The following is a 19,626-nucleotide window of genomic DNA, read 5'->3' as shown; positions in this document are numbered from 1 at the left end:
TAGTCATGGCGCGTGATCGCCACCACCACCAGCCTTTCCATGCTGAACTCTCGCAGCTGAGGTAGACTCCTTCTTAAATGTTAGAAACTGGTGAGCCATGTTCAAAGTGCACGAGGCTCAAGTTTCAGATGACACTGAGTTGCATAGGCAGCACCTGCAAGACTATAAGCACGGCAGGCACGTTTGAGCGTCACGTCAACCCTGAGAACATCTGACTCCTACATCCAGGTATGCCTCCGTAGGTAATTATTAATAGAGTTCTATTTCTTCTTCTTCAGCGAAAGACGTCTTTCAAGATGGCACACAAGAATTACACACCGTCAACCCTTGCCAGTGCGATGCAGCTCAAAACTCGAAAGGAGAAAAAGTTCGACGAGATCGAGTCCAGACTTGGTCTTGCCAAAAGCTCCACGATACCACTGGCACAAGGACAGTCGCGCCTCACCGGCTGGCTCAATCGATTCAATCTACTCCAGCCATTTGCAAAACCTGCGACAGACAATGACATTGTCTGGCTGCTCGATAACACCGCCTACAAATCCACGAGAACAGGGGGCTGGCAGGCCGAGTTTGTTGCCGCCGTGTTCGAGCGTGAGGACAAGGAAACGCTCATGGATATGGTGACGGGAGTTATACGCGCAGTGGGATTAGCAGATGATGCCGCCGAACGCGACACAGTTGAAGAGAGAGTTCTTCCGTTTCTCTGGGATATTCGTCCTGCCACAATTGTCACGGCTAGCCAAAACAGCAAGGAGTTGAAGTTGGGGCCAACAAATATTAACGGGCTTACCTCGAATATGCTGAAAATCTCAAGTGGCAACAGCGGCTCACTTGTGAATGCGTCCACAAAGATTGGCGGTGGCCGTGGCAGCATCATCAAGATGCAAACATACTATGCCGGAGAAGACGGTTGGGGGATTATTTCTGGTATGCGAAATCGATTTGTACCACCCTCTGTCTCTTGCTTCCTCATATCGGCACCAAACACTAACAGCTCGCAGATATAGATGACACAATCAAGGTCACGATGACGAGTGACCCAGTCGGTATACTCCGCGAAACGTTCATCAACTCGCCAGCTCCTATCCCTGGAATGCCCGAGCTTTATACAGAGATCAAGTCCTTTTTACCAAAAGACACTGCCTGGTTCTACCTTTCAGCCTCTCCATACAACCTGTATCCCTTTTTGAAACAGTTCCGGAAGCAATATTATCCACCAGGTACTTTGATTCTTCGTGATTCAAGCTGGAAAACGGTGGCGGGCTTGCTTTCTGCGTTGACACTGAGAACGGAGGAATATAAGGTGGATCGGATGAAGAAAATAAACAGGTGGCTACCAAGGAGGAAAATGATTGTGATTGGAGATTCGACGCAATCGGACCCAGAGGCGTACGGGGAAATGTAAGTTGATTCTCTGCCCTGAATTCTTCAGTACATCGTGAGAGGAAGAAGCTAATACGATGCGGTTAGGTATCGAACTGTGCCAGGATGGATTAGACTCATTTTGATACGAAAGGCCACCGATGTTGCCGCTGTTGGGATTGATGAGAAGAACGAGCCAGAGAGATTCGAGAAAGCCTTCAAGGACATTCCTCGTGACGCCTGGCACGTGTTCGAAGATCCAAAAGAGTGTGTGGAGATCATTGGGAAGACTATACAGAGAGAGAATTGAGGCTTTTGACAAGTCCTCTTATGCAAATTAGGGTTCAAGAGTGGTGCTACAAAGCATTATTAACATTGGATTGAGGGCATAAATTTCAGACAGTTTCGGTTGAACCAGTTGCTTAGCCCAAAACCATGCTGGGAGTTGGAAGACACCTGAGAACGTCGGCGGTGCATTTCCCGATAATAACAATTCGTTCTACAGTAGTAGTAGTCGACGAACCTGGAATCCACGTATTACATGAGCTCGTACAATCAATACAAGCTCCCTTCTTTCTCCAGGTTGACGTGAACACTTTTTGAAGTCATGTGAACTAAAGAAAGCCCTCACCGTCCGAGGTCACGAGCCCGCGCCTGTGAGATATGCGCGTAAGAAGAGGGCGGTTTCAGCTTTGGGACGAAACCAAACCAGCACTGTAACGTCAGGAGAGATAGATATTCCGACACGGATCAAGGCAAGAAATACCTAATGGTAGCAGGTTTTGAATATGGAGTAGCTACCTACGTACCTACGTACCTACATTACCTAGCATGTAACAAGGACAAGTGCCTACCTAAGTAGGTAGGTATATATGCACGGCGCCATGCATCACGCCATGACAAGATAAGATCCGCATTGGATATCCCGACTGCCAGCCTTCCAAGTAGCCCCGGTTCCCCGGATTCCGATCAGCATATTTGGACAGGGGCAATATTGGACAGGCAGGCTGTTATGCAATCAAGGGGGTTGGCGGTTTGGGCTCAGAGGCCTTGTCCCATTGGTGTTCCGACTTCGCCCGTAGGCATCGTCACATTTACTGGGGTGACATGCAACTGGAGATGCCGATTATCAGCAGATGATCGGAACTGGTGGTTTAATGGCCTTGTGTCGAGCTTTGCACAGCATAAAGTTCGCAGCAAAAAGTGGGCAGACAGACGTCGCGTTTGTCCGGCCGCTCTTGACACCACATCTGCTCACCTACGTAGTAGTATTACGTACGTTTCGACGCGGGATGGGCCGGGACCCGCGGGACGGACAACTCGGTATCTACCTAGGTACCTAGATTTAGAGGCAAGTGAGAATGGCAAAATACCGACTTGACTCGACAATTGTGAAACGCCGGCGACTAGCGGCTTACCTGCCTTGGGTAGGTCTCTAAGTACTTAAGTACTTAAAGTATTAGGTCATGTTCGTGGGTGCTTCAGGCCATTTCGTACTGCGTGCGGCGAACTACTGAACTCTCTCCTCCCAATGGTGGAACGAGAGCTTTTTGCGCGTCTCCGAGAGTCGGAGCCATGTGCCCTGCATGCATGTGCCTAGGCACCTACGTGGTTACTCCGCACCGAAAAATTCGAGTCTGCACCGACTGAACAGTTCTCCAGTTGTCCGGTGCTGCTCCGGTTTCTTCCTCACCACCCAGGTACCCAGGTACTCAACGCAGGGCGAGACATGGCGCATCAGATGTTGGAGGCAAGGATGAGCATTCAAAATCATGAGCAAAACCAAGCACCCCGACAACCCGAGTCCTCGCCGAGCTAGCATCATCAATCATCATGTCGCGCGTGAAAGTGCACATGAATGGTCAATGAATGGCTTTTGGGGCCTTGGGAAGGACATCTAGGCGTCTAGAGGTGGTCCGGTCAATTGATGTCTGTGGCCGGTGTAGCTTGGTGCGCCGCCCGCTGCAGAAGTTTGGAGGTACGGAGTACTGCATACTGACTGTACTACTAGTAGTGTCTTTGTGTTCCGTCGCCAGCAGTTCGGTATAAATCAAAGGAACAATGGATTGACGTGATGGTGGCCCGACCTTCTCGCGTCATCGGCTGACCCAATTTCCCCGGACTCCGGTGCAATTCGTAATGTGCAGCCCATGTGCAAGCAATGGGCAATGCTGATGTTGCCCGACATTCAACCCTCTCTCTGGAGGTTCAGATGAGTTCCCGCTAGGTACATAAAGTACCCAGGTACATTGTACACATACTCCGTACTCCGCCCTTGGCAGAGTCCGGTGCGGCTACTGCTGGGTTACATGTGGCGCCTGCAAGTCCCCAAGCATCTGAAAATTCCGCGACTACCCCCATCGTTATCAAAAAATATTATACTTGAAATATCATAATACATACTCCGTACTCCGTACAGACTTGCACGAGGTCCCCATCCTTATCCACCTCAGGCCATAACACCACAACGTCGGGCAGCTTTCTCTCCTCTTCGCCTTCTACCTCCTCCATCTTTCTCTCCTCGTTCCCGCCAGCTCGCCTCTCTATTCTTCCATTTAATCGATTGCATTTCTCCATCCGCGCATCCGTGCTCGATAACCAGTCACCAAAGTACCACCACGGACTCCTCTGTTCACACGCAACCAGCTGCCACCGAAGCCAAAAGGCCCATCAACGCTCCTCCACCCCCAAGCCAGAAACCAAGAACCATGATTGGCACCAGAGCTCTCCGACAGGCTGCTGCGCACGCCGAGCGCACTCCTCTGATCAGGTTCATCGGTCCCCGCTCTATCCCCAGTGAGTAAACCCATCGTCAACCGGGCGCTCCGTGACGACCTCTCACTGACATGCACATCTCTCCCAGCCGCCATCGACCACACTCCCAAGCCTCACCCTGCCTCGCCCACTGGGTCTTTGCCAGAGTCCTTCGCTGCCTATGGGAATGGCTCTACAGCCTCTCGACACGCCTCATTCAGTTCCTACCGTGACCACGCCCAACAGCACGGACCTCTGCAGAAGACTATCCGCAACGCTGACAGTGGTGTTGGCGGCGCATCTGGATCCCAGCTTGGTCCCATCAACCCTCCGTCCGGAGTCTTCTTTGATGTCTCTGAGCTCCCGGCCCGATTCCGCAGAGCACCCATTGACATGGCTGAGATTGAGGCCGTTGAGTCTGGTGGTGCAGCCTTGGTAGGCTAAATAATTACCATTGGCTTGAGGGGTAGAAGAGGAAGAAGTTATGAAAATCCGGAGAGGAGAAAAGTGATGGCCGAGCCACCGACAAGGCAGTGCAATGTTCTGTATTGTGTGTTTTGGCAAGAATTATACCCAAGCGTCGTTGGCGGCAGTGTCGAATGGTTTCTGAGCCCTGGGCCCCAGGCTTGATTGGGCGCAATATCTCGACGCGGCGACCAATGGGCATTATCGACATGTCGACATTTCAATTGGACAATGAGATGTGTCTCGCTACTGTACTTTATTCTCATATCAGAACTTGAAGTCGACTCCAGGCCTTGAAGAACTACGGCCCAAGTTAGTGTAGGCATCTAATGCACGATGCCTCATCACTTGACGCGAACGAACTATCTACGTCGGATGGGAAACGACAGCAGAGGCTAGCGCAACGTTTGTGTTTTCAGTTTTTCTATCCTTTGAGAGTAGTGGGCTTTCTCGAGGGCGTCATGGGCAAAACATGTATATAGCACATCTGAGCCTATAAGAAGCTATCAAGATTTCTCTCAAACTTCCTCGAGATGACTGCCCATAGTGTTTGGATGTGATTTATGACTGATAGACAACGGTGCGAGTTCCCAGTCTCTGACGCTAATTACGTGGCATGATTTAGATCCTACGGCGAGAGAACAGCCAAGTCCTGGAGGCAGCAGCTAGGCAAGTGTTCCGTAAATTTGATGGAGCATATGGACGACCAATTCGGCATCCCGGGAAGGAAAATGGCATCAGCCCCTATTATCGATTCGCCCTTATCTTCTCTCTTGGAGTGACGCACACTGAAACTGTCTTTTCGAGTCCACCGCTGCTCTGACGGCTAAAACTGCGTGGTCGTCCTTAGACAAAGGACGGATAATCACGTTTGGCTTGACATGCGTCCATGGGGATGGTACGGCTAGATAGCGTGTATCGGCGATCATGATGGCATTCCGCTGGACCACGTAGTCCTGGAGCAAACTGATCTGACGGTGGCGGTCCTTGGCCTATTATCCTCTATATCCAGCTTATAAGTGTGCTCCTATGGCTCCTGGTAAGATCGTAGCTTGGTGTCAGGGGGTACATTGGAGAGACTCTTGCAGCTCTTCCGAGCGATTATTCCATGTGATGGTAATAACTGGAAGGTAATTATAAACTTCAAGGCGGCAATACCCAATAACGAGCCGTCTTGTGCCATTGCTTCGCTAGTTCATCGCGACCAATAGAACTCTCATGAGAAAACACAGCCGTCACAAATCTAGAGAGTCGATACTGAGAACAGTCTCTGACCTCGCTCGTCCTATTGCCATACACGCTCTTTCTCTTTTCCGCTATTGGATTCGCAGCTTTGCGCTTGGTTTGACAACAGAATTCGTCAGCCAAGTTGGAGAATCAAGAGCCCCGTCTGGAGAAACTAAACGATACGATACGTCACGCCTTGCAGTCAAATTAGTCTGAGATCTCACAGCAACCACGAAAATGTAGCGTAGAAGCTTGCTGACATTTACGTCGATGAAACAAAGATTTGGTATTTGGACACCTGGTGGTGGCAAGGTAAGCCTTGCCCAAAGTCGAATCCTCATTTCCAAATCTCTCGGTGCCGTTCTAGACTTGAATAACTCCTTTTCTCTGCTCTTCTTCTCTTTCTCGCTGAAACAGAATATCTGCCCACCACCAGACTAGGCTTCAATCTCGATCAACCAAGTGTCACAGCGGCCATCAGGTTTGGCCATGGAGTCAAGGGGCAAGTAGATGCAAGGATGGCGGTCCTTGGACCGAATATTCCCCATACGCAGCCTACGAATATGCCCTTTCGGCCTGTTGACATCCAGAAACAGGGCTCTCTCTGCTCATTGTTGCTTGCCTCTCGGAGTTGGCAAGACACGATGGGACCAACCATGTTATCGCAGACGTGAGCCAGAAACACCAGTCTCGGCAACCCCGTGGCTCTCAGGGACCTACAATATGGATAGATGGTAAAGAAATCACCAGACACGAATGTAGTTGGCCTCGCGACCTATTCTATGCTACATGACATGCGGCCGTGGGACTATATACGAGGTTGCTCGTCTGCCTGGTCAAAAGTCCCCAACTGAAAAGGCAATGGTAAGGTAAGTCTTGGCCCGTCACTGACGTTCCAGCCCAACTTATACATTTGGTCAGTGAGAGCAAGGCGCGTATGAAGTCTGTTTCAGTACAGTCTTAAATAAGAGTTTTCGAGCAAACCCAGGGACGATATACGACATTTACGAAGAAGTACATACCGCATCCTATTGTCGATGTGTGATCTAGCCACAGTACTGGATGACAGAGTCCTAATTTTTGTTTACAAGATGTCGCAATGGGGGTTTGTTTGTCTGTTTTTCTATTTACTTTTTATGTTCTTAAAAAAGAAAAGAAAACGAAAACGAAAACGAAAACGAAAAAAAACGACAACAAGTCTACTTTCAAAGGCTCAATAGCCGCGGAATATACCGTTACGTATTTCTATCTACCCTAAACCGCGCCGAGTTCGTCACATTCGATATAAACCTTGGGTATCCGCTAAACACAGATGACGACCACAATCCTACTCGGGCTTCATTGCAATACAAGACCCATGTCCGTCTCTCATCCCACGTCCCCTCAATTTCAGTTCAAGGCATTGATTGAAGTGTCGCGCGTCTTCTCAGTCCCAACGCGTCCATGCGGCACCGCCTCATACACATGGCGCATCGTGAAGACGCAACTGGTGGGGTTTGAGCTCCGCGGCAGATGATGCTTTTACGTACAATTATCTCGGCTCCATCGTAATTCTGGGTCTGGGGTTATGTGGAGTCCGTTACTCCGGTAGTGTGAACATGGCCAGATGATGTCTGGGGATGTCTGGGGATTGTGGGGAGCGGCAATCATGGCCAGAACCTCTCCGCGACGGCGGGTTTTGAGAAGCGACGTCGTCGTGATGTTTGCGTCTTGTCACGACTTAGCGGCAAATCACTACGCAGCATTTATCCAGGGAAAGCCACTATTTGCCTCAAGACACGATTCATTTCCCCGGTTTGACAGCGGCATGGGGGATGCTCCTTGCTTCTTATGAGCCTGCTAAAACCGTCACTGGCCGAGCCAAGTTATATGTCCATACAATTTCTGCCCTTGTTTTTGCCATTGTGAAAATGGCCGAACGCTCTAGTCAAGCCACCAAGCCACCGTTTTGTCAGTCTTTTCTCCTTGCGACACCCCTCCTCGTCCCCTTCGGAGAGTCCGATTTTTATCCATCTGCGAGATGGATGCGGGGAAGCTGAATTTGGTGTAAAAATGAGGGGAACAATTCCCACTACGTGCTGGTATCTCATTGCTGCCTCCACACGGGACGCAAGGCTTGACAGCATCATGGCGTTGTGGCGGTCGATTGCATCTCTCTAGAAGGCGCCGTGACGAGAAACACGCAATTTGTTGAGCTACAATGCCGTCACTGTCTCGAGGTTAGCGTTGCGGTGGCGATGCTTGATTGCAATTTAAACTCCCATATCAAGCCAACCTGGTAGTTACCCAACAGGCCATCCTGACACGGTTGATGATTATGACCATGGCAATGGACGACAGATGCGCTGCTCCCAAGCATGGAGCAGAGTTCTCTTCTGTCTTGCGGCTCCAATCATATGTTTGCGCCGTAGAATCAGACGATTAGCATTGTTTGGTCGAGCCATGTCTACCCGACCAGGCCACCTGATCCCATCACAAAATTGATACCACAGCCACCTCCCTTGTCCAGGAGATACTAACGCGAATCTCCTTCTAGCTTATCGCACAGCATCGGATTATTCGCATCTATCTGGTCTTTGGCTCGGACAGATAGTAGCCGTCTGAAATGTGCCGCATCATGTACACCAGCTCTGCTCTCACCGTGAGTCAGGTTGCCGTTCTAGCGTTTCAGAAGGCGCGCTTGAATTTCTCCCCAGCATTGAACTGACGTAGGCACAAGGACCTATCCATGTTCTAGAAATGATGCCTCGCTTCTAGCTCGGTGGCTGCCACCAAGAACTGATGCATCCCTCCCAGCCCATTGGGTCTGTCAGCCATACATAATACTAGTACCTGGCTTCAGGGGGTGTAGAAAATACCGCAACCAGACAGCCATTAATATTGTGCCCATCTACTCCGTACCAGGGTCGAGTAAAGCCTAAGTTCAGTCAGACAGATGCGATTGAGGTGGTCAAGTCTTGGCATGGCCCGTATCTCTTTTGAAATGAGCTTTGGACCGTCTCTTCCACCTAAAGTACCTTGGGGTGTGCCAATCGCAGTATCCTTGTTGTAAACTTGTACCAGCCGACGGGAAGCGCAAAAATTAACGTCAATCGGCTGCATGAGTGGCGCCATATGGCTGATGCGTTTGCTGGCCCGCGAGTGTGCCTCAGCACGCGGCCAGCTAATGCAGAGATATTATTAGAGTGGCTTGTTGACCTCCAAGACACTGCCACGTTGTCGAATGGCCGTGTTTCTTTCTCGTCCTTAATACGAGCGTTCCCACAGTTTCAATGCGCTTGTTGACTCTCTGTGACAGCCCGATGCGGATAATGATATCTCGACGCTTCCAGACCCGGGCCTTGAAGATGTACATTGTACATACGTGCCGGGTCAGCTTGCGACGGTTATCAGGAATTCATCCACAAAATCAAGGTCGTTGGTTGGGCGGGTTTATCCTGGGTAAGATGGGGGCCATACCTGCAGTGTGTATGTATGTAATGTATCTAGTACTACATAAATGCTTGCAAGCCCCTTGGCCCTTGTCGAACCCGGGGCTGAGGAAAGGTCTCGGACGGTGAGCAGTCGAGCCGAAAATGGAAGGTGAGAACAAGGTAACTAAAAAGCTAAAATAGCAGAAGTCTGCATGGAATAAGGAGTACAGACAGCTTGCCGCCGTTGTCGTCCCTTTGTCTTGGGCCGTCATGGTCGCTGAGAAGAAGGGGCAGAGAGACACTCGTCGTGTTGAGAATGAAAGCGTCTCTGTGATTCTACGATACCGTTGCCATCACTATACGGAGTACCGCATCAGACATGCTAGACGATTGGTGTCTCACAAATTGCGTGCCAACATCAGCTCTGCCATAGAATGTCTCGCCTTAGCCGAGGCAACGGGTGCATGCCAGTAGCACGCATCCCAAAATCGTCGACTTGTCCAAACACAACCAACATCTCCGACCGGCCCGTCCACACAAAAAGGAATAGGCTTTAACTATAATGTGTCGGAGCCTGGCACCAAAATTGGCCAACCACATTATGCTACGCCGATTCTGGTGGACAACCCAACATCATGTGGGCAGGCGTTCCTTGGCTGCCTAGAGCCACGAGCAATCTGACCAGCGGCCGGCCATGCGGTAGCTCCTGCTTTCATCCGGGAGGGGATCGGAAGAACGTGCCTCTTGCTTGACCTTCCAAGGAAATCGACAGATGCCTGCCTCCACCTTGGCATCGGAGCCTTCTTGGCTGCAGATGCACTTCGCAATCTACAGCATAAATGCAATACATTGACAGAGGGCGTGTCCAAGGCACGTATACCAGTCCCGGTTGTCTGTTCTTCAAGCCAAAAGCGGCCGTTGATGGCCTACAGGTCATAGCATCACCGGCTGGACGAGTCTTGGCCAGGAGGGCCTTTTGCTGCAGACAGGCGGGCATGGCGGGCGGCCAATTGGGCCAGCAAGGACACAGACGGCGACGCAACAGTTGGTACGAGGTGCCAGTTCGCCAGCCTTCCTGGCCATGCTTGTCTTCGCTAGTACTTACGACCAATGGCCGAAGCGTAGATTCTGGCTTGGATGACAAAAAGACGGCGGCGGCTGGGGCCCACTTGGTCAATCCAAGACGGCCAAGATAGACTCGCAAGATTGGCTAGCAGATTGGGTAGAATGTAACTACATGGTGGTGGTTGATGATGCTGACAGTTTTCACACGCCATGAGGGCCAACGTTGGCCAACGACGCGGACTGGTAGGATATGAGAGAGCAATACTCCGTAGTGCCATCAGCCAAGAGCTTGCGACGGACGATAAGCCACTGTCCCCACGCTAGCCAGCCCCAGAGATGGCGAAACAGCGAATTAGGAGCAACTTTGAGGCGTCGTAGGCAACGGGCTATCAAGAACGGGTAGTTGTCTCGGTCCAACTAACCATGAACGCTGCCCAGCAATAGTATCTGTGAATATTTCGCATCCGATGCTAACAATACTAACAACAAGCCAGATGCGACCCAAAGCTGACGGGAAACAAGTTTTGTCCAGATACAAGCTCTTGGCCCAGCGACCAGAGCCTAGACAAAGTCTGGGGTGTGGAGACCATCAAATGGCACTATGCAGGGCTCCAGGAGCTACAAGGGACACCTGGAACTGCTATCAGCACAAAGCCAAGACAGCCTAGCTCGGCGGGAGGTGGCAACGGTGGGTGCCCCAGACTGATTGCCATGGGTCATGTGGTGTGGCGAGACTTGATTTTGCTGAGTGTGGAGAGGAGGGGAAACCACGATAGTACATACATACTATCATCCGTTTGCCTGCCAATCCACTTGGGGAGTGGTATGATACGCCCAGGACCAGTGACAGGATTCTTTCTGCATGGGTATGGCTAGTTCTGCATGGGATGCCGGAATGGGGGCTCACGAGCCTCTATTTGTCTGGGGGCAACGAAGGCCAGAATTCGTGGCGATTCGCTCTCCAAGATAACGCCAGCGGAGAAGCAAGTGGGTTGCTCCAGTTCGACTATCTCACAGTCGAAATGTGCCATTGTTTGCTATTGATTATCAAACAATACAAGATAACAGCACGGTCGACAGACGACACGGGACGGGGTTCGTTCAACCGCGTTGCGTACTCGAGAACGAGTTGGCGCATTGTTGCTGCGACTGACATGGCTGCACAACTTTATCAACCTTGATTTATGGTTATGCATGCTCAATTTGCCACGGGGGACAAGGTCGGCAGAGGCAACAGCGTGACCAGCCATACACCATTGCGTGCGTGGGTGCGTGCGTGTGTGTGTGTGTGTGTGTGCCAAGCGTGTTGTTCCTAGACAAGAATGGTCGGCACTCCCGACCAAGCGATCAAGTCTTGTCATCCGAAACGAACAAGAATGTGCTTGGTGACATGCTAAGGGATCTGGTGGAGTCAAGCCACAGGTAAGTAAGATCAGAGAGTCATGGCCTCTCGTCGCCGTTGGCGTCAATGGGGCAGCCGTATGAATAGGTCCGCGATGACAGGACAGTAAGCATTGTATTGCCTGCATGTTGTAGACATGGAAACAATCTGAATGGTAAACTCATCAGCCTTTCATGCCATGCCCTGTCGAGGTGGTGCACCTCGCGTTGCTCGTCCAATATGTCTCCGTCAGACCTCGCTAGCTGCTTCTCGTGTGCATTTCGCTAGATGTACCGCGTATAGTTGCCCTCCCCGTCTGGTGCCGTCGTCACTAGCTTTGGACACTGATAGTCCTGACTGAATGTCATAATGCCCACTGTTGGAAGGTATATCTCACATTTCGCTGTCGTGTTTTCTCTGTCACGAACCACGCCTGCAAATTGCTCCTCGGGGCCCGTTCTGCGAGAGCATCGCTTTCCTAATGGCCATATCAAGGTGGACCGTTTGGTCCTATCACTCCGGCCCCAAAGAATTGCCCACCCCTCCTGAGTGGAATGTCTAGACTGTTTAGTGCCAAATAATTATTCATTATCCCAAGGCCCGTATTTGGGTGCAATGGGACTAGATGGTCCAGACAATCCGCACAGGTCGTTTGCTGGTGCGGGCACTGTCAATGGCGGTCTCGTTAGCTTCAGAGCCTTAATAGTAGTTCCTGACGTACGTACTTACCAACTTCAACAGCTTAGAGTCGTTCGCATCTGGGATACCCTGTCTGGTCGTTTCACGAGCCTTTCGTTTGCTTGTGAGAATGGAGTTCCACCCACATCGACCTGTTACCCCAGAAGAGACTCCCCCCGTCGCGTTTGGCCCAGGTGGCTGAAAGCCACAAAAGTCGTTCAACCGCTCTTTGGCGCCTCGCCCGTCTTGGTTGAATCTGGTTGCGGGCGTCTTCTTCGCTTCTAGATCATTTCCCGTCGAGCAAATCAACAACTCCTTGTCCTCTAGCCGCACCATCTGGTTGTTACTTACATACTACTCCCATCGCCACTTGTCGTTCAGAATTGGTCTGCTGTGAGGGGCTAGTCCAGCTAGTCTAGCCCGTCGGACTATGTCGAGGTCATATCTCTTGTCTTACCTTATGCAAGTACTTTACAAGCTCCATTCAACGTGCCTTGAACGGCACTATGGTATCCATGTTGAAATTCCTCCTTTCTCAACAGTACCGCGTCCTGGATAGTCGACCCTTGGCTTGCCCTCTCAAGTTACTGGCCCGCAACTTGTAATACTTCATGTACCCTTGAGAAAGCCTCCTGAGTCCATTTGGGAGCTTCCCGCCCTCTAGCTTCTTGTGTTCTTCTTATCCTGAATCCCTGTCAGCCCCTTCCCCAAATTGCCTCAGCCCCAAGGGCCAGATCCGGTGCCATGTTCCTTGGCAAAATTCATGCTGGGCCGACAGTCACACCCCCTCCCAAAGGTAGGTCTGAATCGACTTTCGTACCCTCCAAGACGGGTCCATTGTATCCTTCCAGAAGCTCGCCCTTCTCTCTCACACACTATCCCTCCCTCTTTAAAGAAGGACCGGCCTCCCCCAATTCTTGGCTTGTCGTTCTCTTGTTCTGTATTCCTCTCCTTTTCATTATTTTCCCTTTCCATATTATTGCTTTTAGACTTGAGGTCTGGCGACCTTGCCGAGCTCTGTCAACAGTAGGAAGCAAATAGCCAGCCAGGACAACGACAAACTCCAGACACCATGTCGTCCAAAGACGAGCCCATTGACTCCAGTGCCATGGAGAAGGGCCACACGACTGCCCTGGAGGGTACTAGCCAAGTGATCCCTAAAACAACGACGATCGAGCGTGACCCAAATTTCATGACCCGCAACGGTCTGAGTCTGGAATCTTTTAAGAAAGCTCATTATGGCACCGGCTTCGTCGAACTTGAACGCCCTATGAAAGCCAGGCATCTGAATATGATCGCTATTGGTGGTTCTATCGGCGCCGGTTTCTTTGTTGGTTCTGGCGGTGCTTTGAGTAAAGGTGTAAGTTTCCTTTTGTACATTGAGCTCGCTGGCTATTAATGGACATCTCTTCCCTAAGCAAGAGCTATCCACGATGACTGACACTTTGCCAGGGCCCTGGAAGTCTTTTTCTCGACTTCTTGATCATTGGTATCATGATGTTCAACGTCGGTAAGTGAATGATCGTGTTGCTCTTTCGCACTGAGATTAGTTCCAAAGTTTCTGTGGTTTCTAAATGTGTATTAATGGATTATGCTGTGCACAGTGTATGCTCTAGGTGAACTCGCTGTCATGTATCCAGTTTCTGGTGCCTTTTATACTTACTCAACCCGCTTTATTGACCCTTCCTGGGGTTTTGCAATGGGCTGGAACTATGTCTTCCAATGGGCTGTTGTCTTGCCACTTGAACTCACGGTCTGCGGTCTGACTATTCAATACTGGAACGAAGACATATCGGTCGGTGTTTGGATTGCCGTATTCCTTGCTGCGATTATTATTATCAACTTATTTGGTGCCCTAGGCTATGCTGAAGAGGAGTTTGTATCTTCTGTCTTCAAGCTTCTCGCGACTGTTATCTTTATGATTATTGCCTTTGTTCTCGTACTAGGCGGTGGACCTAAGGATGGCCGATATAATGAGTACTGGGGCGCCAGATATTGGTATGACCCAGGGGCCTTTAAGAATGGCTTTAAAGGCTTTTGCGCTGTCTTTGTCACAGCTGCTTTCTCCTTTTCTGGAACCGAACTGGTTGGTCTTGCTGCTGCCGAAGCTAAGAACCCTGTCAAGTCTCTGCCAAGCGCCATTAAGCAGGTATTCTGGCGTATCACGGTATTTTATATCCTGGGCCTGTTCTTCGTTGGCCTTCTCATTGACAGCAATGACCCTTCGCTACTCTCGTCGCAAGCCTTCAGCGATGTGAAGACTTCGCCCTTTGTTTTGGTTGGAAAATATGCTGGACTCACGGGATTTGACCACTTTATGAACTTGACAATCCTGGTCTCTGTCTTATCAATTGGCGTCTCGGGTGTATATGGAGGCTCTCGAACTCTGACCGCTTTGGCCCAGCAAGGCTATGCTCCCAAGGTATTCACTTATATTGATAGGTCAGGTCGCCCTCTCTTCTCCGTCATTGCCATCATTCTTTGCGGATTCCTCGGGTTTGTGAGCTTAAACAATAAGGGCCCTGTCGTCTTTGACTGGCTCCTAGCCTTATCCGGACTTGCAGCTATCTTCACCTGGGGTTCAATTTGCTTGGCCCACATTCGATTCCGCAAGGCGTGGAAGTACCACGGTCATACGTTGGATGAGATCCCTTTCAAGGCTATCGGGGGTGTCTATGGCTCTTGGCTCGGACTCGCTCTCTGCGTTCTCGTCTTGATTGCTCAGGTACGAAACCCACTCTCAAAACAGCGTTGCAGATGGACATCGGCTTACTGACAATGTCGTCGTTTCAGTTCTACACCGCCATTGTGGCTCCTCCCGGAGAATCTGGCTTGGGCACTGCTGAAGGGTTTTTCAAGTCGTATCTCGCCTTCCCTGTTGTCATGTTCTTTTGGGTAGTTGGGTACCTCTGGAAGCGTACTGGATGGCTCCGAACTGAGCAGATGGATGTCGATACTGGCCGCCGAGAGTTGGACTGGGATGAAATCAACGCCTACCGAGCCAAGGTTGCCTCGTGGCCAGCTTGGCGACGAATTCTTCACCACACTTTCTAAGGTGGTAAAGTGGTGGCATTTTGTGTATATGTGTTTCTTATATCAACGAGGAGTGCTATCGTGCGTCATCAGCCCAAGAACAGGTGCTGGTCTCTTTACAGGGTGACCAAACCTGTTCGTTGAAATCATGTTTGCCGAGGAGTCTATTTACTATAATGACGTTCATAGCGGGCGGGTGGTTCTTTGGTTGATACATTTTCTGCTGTACAACATTAGCTATTAGATACCACGTCAAATGATACTCGATTAAGATTAATGGAACGAAGTACGTGTATTTCCCCTTGCTGATGTTGTCGAGCTGGCCATGCCTCTAGCAATATGGCCCCAGAACGGCCAAGGTTTGCCCCAAATGATGTGCATAAATTCTTAAGCGATGGAAAGAGTTTATCGTGATGCTAGAACGTTTTCAGAATGGAAAATTAAGTGAAGAATGAGCAGCAAAATGGTAGAGGTCAGCTCCGTGCAGCTGCGACGGGAGATGCACAAAAACGGTCATGTTACATGTGTCACCGGTACGTAGACAACTGCGCCAGATGTCAAAATGTCAAGCGCGCCCTTGACTCTCCAGAGCCGAGCCTGCCCCACGTGTCTGCGCCTTTCAATCTCAACATGCTCAAAATCCATCGGCGTTACAAAGGAAAGGAATACTCATTCAGGGTTTTGGCTTGGTCAGCAAACATTGCGTGCTTCTAGATTTTCAAACGCCCCCCGACACAATATTTCAGCCTGAGTGCCATGTTCTGCGAAACCCTACGATTGGGCAGCTCTGGGCATATCGAGCAGACATGGTAACGGCAGCTCGACTCCCAAGACGACCAGCTCAAGTGGCCAGACCCTAAATGCACCGGCTACCTAGTACCTAGTCGTGCTTGAGTACCTGCTCCAGCAACGATGAAGAGTCAAGTACCCTCTTGGCGCCGGCTTGTTGCTCGGTTGAGCAACTGGGCCGCTTCACGGGATGGCAGGGTTGCATCAAGATCGACTCCATCCCCAGATCCATCTCTTCCCCTTGATTCCCCGGGGTCTATCCCGAGACAGTGTCATCCCTTGTGGAGACAAGTGTATCCTCGCTGGATGCGAACAATGGAGAACTCCAAGTGCTTAGAGGCATCTCAGTTGCAATCACGTGTATGCGAGCGCCCTCTCTCTCTCTCTCTCTCTCTCTCTCTATCTCTCTCTCTCTCTCTCTTTATCTCTCTCTCTCTCTCTCTTTGTCTCTCTCTCTCTCTTTCTCTGTCTCTCTCTCTCTCTCTCTCTGTCTCTCTCTCTCTCTCTCCACTAAAGTCTATTCCAGACTGCTTCAAAGTGACTCCAAGCTCTCTCAGGGGGAATATCTTTTGCTCAAAATGCTTCACTTCTTGGTCGTATGAAGAGGAATTGCGAATTACTATTGGCGAACCCACTTCTAGGGCCTGGAAATTTCTCACAGCCGTGGCCACTTTCCGCAACCTCTGAACTACTACTATAAGTAGTGGGGTGAGAATACGCGGTCTGAAATGATGAAGGCTTCAATATGAAGAGATATCTATATAAAATTACCCGAGCCCCTTGAATTCTGTGGTGCCAGACGGAATCGGTTCAGGAGTTCCAGAAGCATGGATTCCGTTTTTGTCTATGTTATACAACACCCAGGCCAAGGCCACGACATTCCGTTCCATTAAGTCAGTTTTATATTTTTGGCATTGCCTGGTGGTATTTCTCACAACCTAACTTGCGAAATTTTAGTGACAAAGGGGCCCAGAGTCAAGGTACCCTATCCAAGAGTCTTCCTAAACATATCAATACTTGCCCCCCCCAATGATGACTCTCCATATTCCTTACTGAGTATGCCTCTCTACCATGACTCTCACATCACCAACTGATGCCCTTGCCATCTTTTTCAAAAGCGTTCTCTCGTCCGCTTCTCGAAAGTTGCCCCAAGTATCCAGGCCTTCCTTCGCCTGTATGCTCAGCGTCTCATACCCCTGTTTAATGACTTCTGTGACCTGGTGTGTCGTGAGATGGCTCGGTTTCTTTTTGGAGGAGCCAGCTCCCCCGGCAAGCAGTTGATTGTAATGGGTACTGACACTAATCAATGTGTCAATTGAATTGCTCTTGCGATTCTCAAGACCATAGTTTTCTTTGAACTTGGTCAGAACTTCACCGGATTCAACCACTTTGTAAAACAGGTCGTCATAAGCGGCAGGCGTTGGCAAGAATGCTTCACCTGCAGACAGAGAGAGTGCTAGCAGGTTGACAACATGGTCTAGGAGTGTGTTGATATGAGTTAAGTCCTTCAGGTCCGATGTGTAGGTTGCCAAAAAGCGGACCAGTGACAGTAGAGATCTGAAGAATTCTGACCAATGATAGACCAGGCGCGTTCTTGAGCGAGAAAGGTAAGAAATAATGCGTAACAATATTCCCAGACACAATGTGTAGAGGCTAACGTCCAGTCGCCGACGAAGATTATGGTTGATCCCATCGATCATGCAGTCAAGGACACTGGCTGCGAGGACTCGCTCTCCTTTCACAAGCGGCAAGAACGGTTGCCGATGTCGACACAGTCGAACAGAAGCTTTTACTTCGTCGCTGCAAAGTTTTTTACAAACAATTGAATCTTCAATCAGTAAGCGAAATACCATGAGGTTCAGGTGCGCGTAGTAGGTAGCCCGGTGGGAAAGATGAGCGTGTTGGAGCAGATAAGACGTAAGTGACAAGTAGCTTGCGATTGGTCGTTCACCGTCATTCTCTCCTGGAAGCGACACAAAGTTGAAGCAGAAAAGCTTATTGGCATGTGCAAAATCATAGGATGCGAGAAGGGCGGCCGCGCTCTCGCCAGGCCTACAAAAATTAGTCTCATGATGTGGATAGCAGAATACGTGCGGGCGTACAGGTTGGAGAACAGCTGTTTCGCTGTTTCGGCGTCGTAGACTGGCTTCTTTTCTGGTTTTGAGCCACGAAGTATCAGACCAAAACCAAGCAGGTTCAGTGTATTGCTAAATGTCCAGCCTTCTGGTAAGTCGTCTTGAACGTCGATGTAGTCTAGCCGTAGAGCTTGGCAAGTGTAACCAATGCATCGGATGGTTTTTTGAATGGTTTCTTCGTTGACGAAATCGTTGAACCTGAGCTGGTATGGATTTTGGAACTCAAATTTGTTGTAGTTTGCCAATAGACCCAACAGAATAAACGGCTCCAGCACTTGTCCTGGAGTCTCTGAGTCTTGCACAAACTACCCCACGTTCCATAGTCAGAAATTTTGGGGGCCAACACTCTAGAAGTCTCACATAATTTACCTTCATGACGGCTGGGAATAAATCCCTTTGTATCATATACGTGAGAAGACTTGTTTGGTATGCGCCTGCGGTTACGGCAAGCAGTACTTCGATGGCTTTGTGGCGTACAGTAACTGCTCTGCAGGGTCAGCCCGTGGCCACGACTAGGTTGTACTCGTCATTCTTACGGTTTTCTCCATTGCGAACTATTGCATCTAGTGTGCTTACAAAGTCTGTGAAAACAGCGTCGATATGGTCGAGACCAGCAAGAATGGCGATGATGTCGGAGCTAGGATGAGGATATTTCTTGGAAAGGAGACACGAGAGAAAGATGCCCAAGGTCTGTCAAAAGTTAGAACCATGTGTAATGCATTGTCAATATAGTGTCGTACGTCTAATGCGTGCAGAGGAGCAAGGCCTTGGCCTGTTTTCACAGTGACAGTGGCCTTTCCAAAAAGCTCCCTCGTTCGGCCTTCGTATGTTAACACGTCGGCGGGTGACATGTCGTTCAGCAAGGCGCGCAGGCTCTGGCGGTCTGGTCGCAGTAGAAAGAATTCCGCCCAGAAGCCGCCCGACTTTTCTTCGGTGTCGTCATCCTCCTGGCAGAGTCTCTGGGTCAGTCCAAGGAGCTGAGTTGCAAGCAGATGTAATTGTGCTGTTGTACCTTGAATGCAGCAGTCAGCATCGGACGGCCGCGCAAAGAGGGAGTTGCGTCAAACCTTGAATAGAGCTGAGTACAACTCTACAATTTTGGGCGTAAATACCTCTGGCGGAGGCTGGCGAGTAAGTGGCGATGCCTCCATGGGAAAACCGGCGTCCAGAGGACAATATTGAATGCGACCGATGAGCTTCGGATGTTCAATGGTGGTGGATAGCAGCCAGCTATTTAACTTACTGGAGTACCCAATCTAGGTACGGAGTAACTACGTGGGGTTGCTGCAAAATAGGAGTGGAGGCTGTCCAGCCACGACGACTC

The 19,626-nt window shown here is 50.1% G+C and overlaps 4 protein-coding genes across 4 annotated transcripts; 3 read left to right on the top strand and 1 right to left on the bottom strand.

Annotated features, from left to right (window-relative positions):
* Positions 1-296: 296 nt before the first annotated feature.
* On the top strand, positions 297-1,672 carry APP1 (Phosphatidate phosphatase APP1; the record flags this gene model as incomplete). The annotated part of the gene is made up of 3 exons (XM_014690316.1): positions 297-927; positions 1,002-1,401; positions 1,471-1,672. 3 exons carry the CDS (start codon positions 297-299, stop codon positions 1,670-1,672), a joined length of 1,233 nt encoding a protein of 410 aa, XP_014545802.1.
* A 2,398-nt stretch (positions 1,673-4,070) lies between these two features.
* On the top strand, positions 4,071-4,560 carry G6M90_00g072600 (uncharacterized protein; the record flags this gene model as incomplete). Its single annotated transcript, XM_014690317.1, has 2 exons — positions 4,071-4,158; positions 4,226-4,560. 2 exons carry the CDS (start codon positions 4,071-4,073, stop codon positions 4,558-4,560), a joined length of 423 nt encoding a protein of 140 aa, XP_014545803.1.
* An 8,857-nt stretch (positions 4,561-13,417) lies between these two features.
* inda1_1 (Amino-acid permease inda1) lies at positions 13,418-15,399 on the top strand (the record flags this gene model as incomplete). Its single annotated transcript, XM_014690318.1, has 4 exons — positions 13,418-13,705; positions 13,798-13,855; positions 13,950-15,070; positions 15,139-15,399. 4 exons carry the CDS (start codon positions 13,418-13,420, stop codon positions 15,397-15,399), a joined length of 1,728 nt encoding a protein of 575 aa, XP_014545804.1.
* A 1,817-nt stretch (positions 15,400-17,216) lies between these two features.
* Positions 17,217-19,453, bottom strand: G6M90_00g072580 (uncharacterized protein; the record flags this gene model as incomplete). Its single annotated transcript, XM_066130971.1, has 6 exons — positions 17,217-18,219; positions 18,270-18,607; positions 18,672-18,784; positions 18,839-18,992; positions 19,043-19,249; positions 19,370-19,453. 6 exons carry the CDS (start codon positions 19,451-19,453, stop codon positions 17,217-17,219), a joined length of 1,899 nt encoding a protein of 632 aa, XP_065987173.1.
* Between the last annotated feature and the right edge of the window lie 173 nt (positions 19,454-19,626).

This window comes from Metarhizium brunneum, chromosome 4 (assembly GCF_013426205.1).
Source record: "Metarhizium brunneum chromosome 4, complete sequence".
Taxonomy (NCBI): Eukaryota; Fungi; Ascomycota; class Sordariomycetes; order Hypocreales; family Clavicipitaceae; genus Metarhizium; species Metarhizium brunneum.
This window is presented reverse-complemented; position numbering and strand designations above follow the sequence as displayed.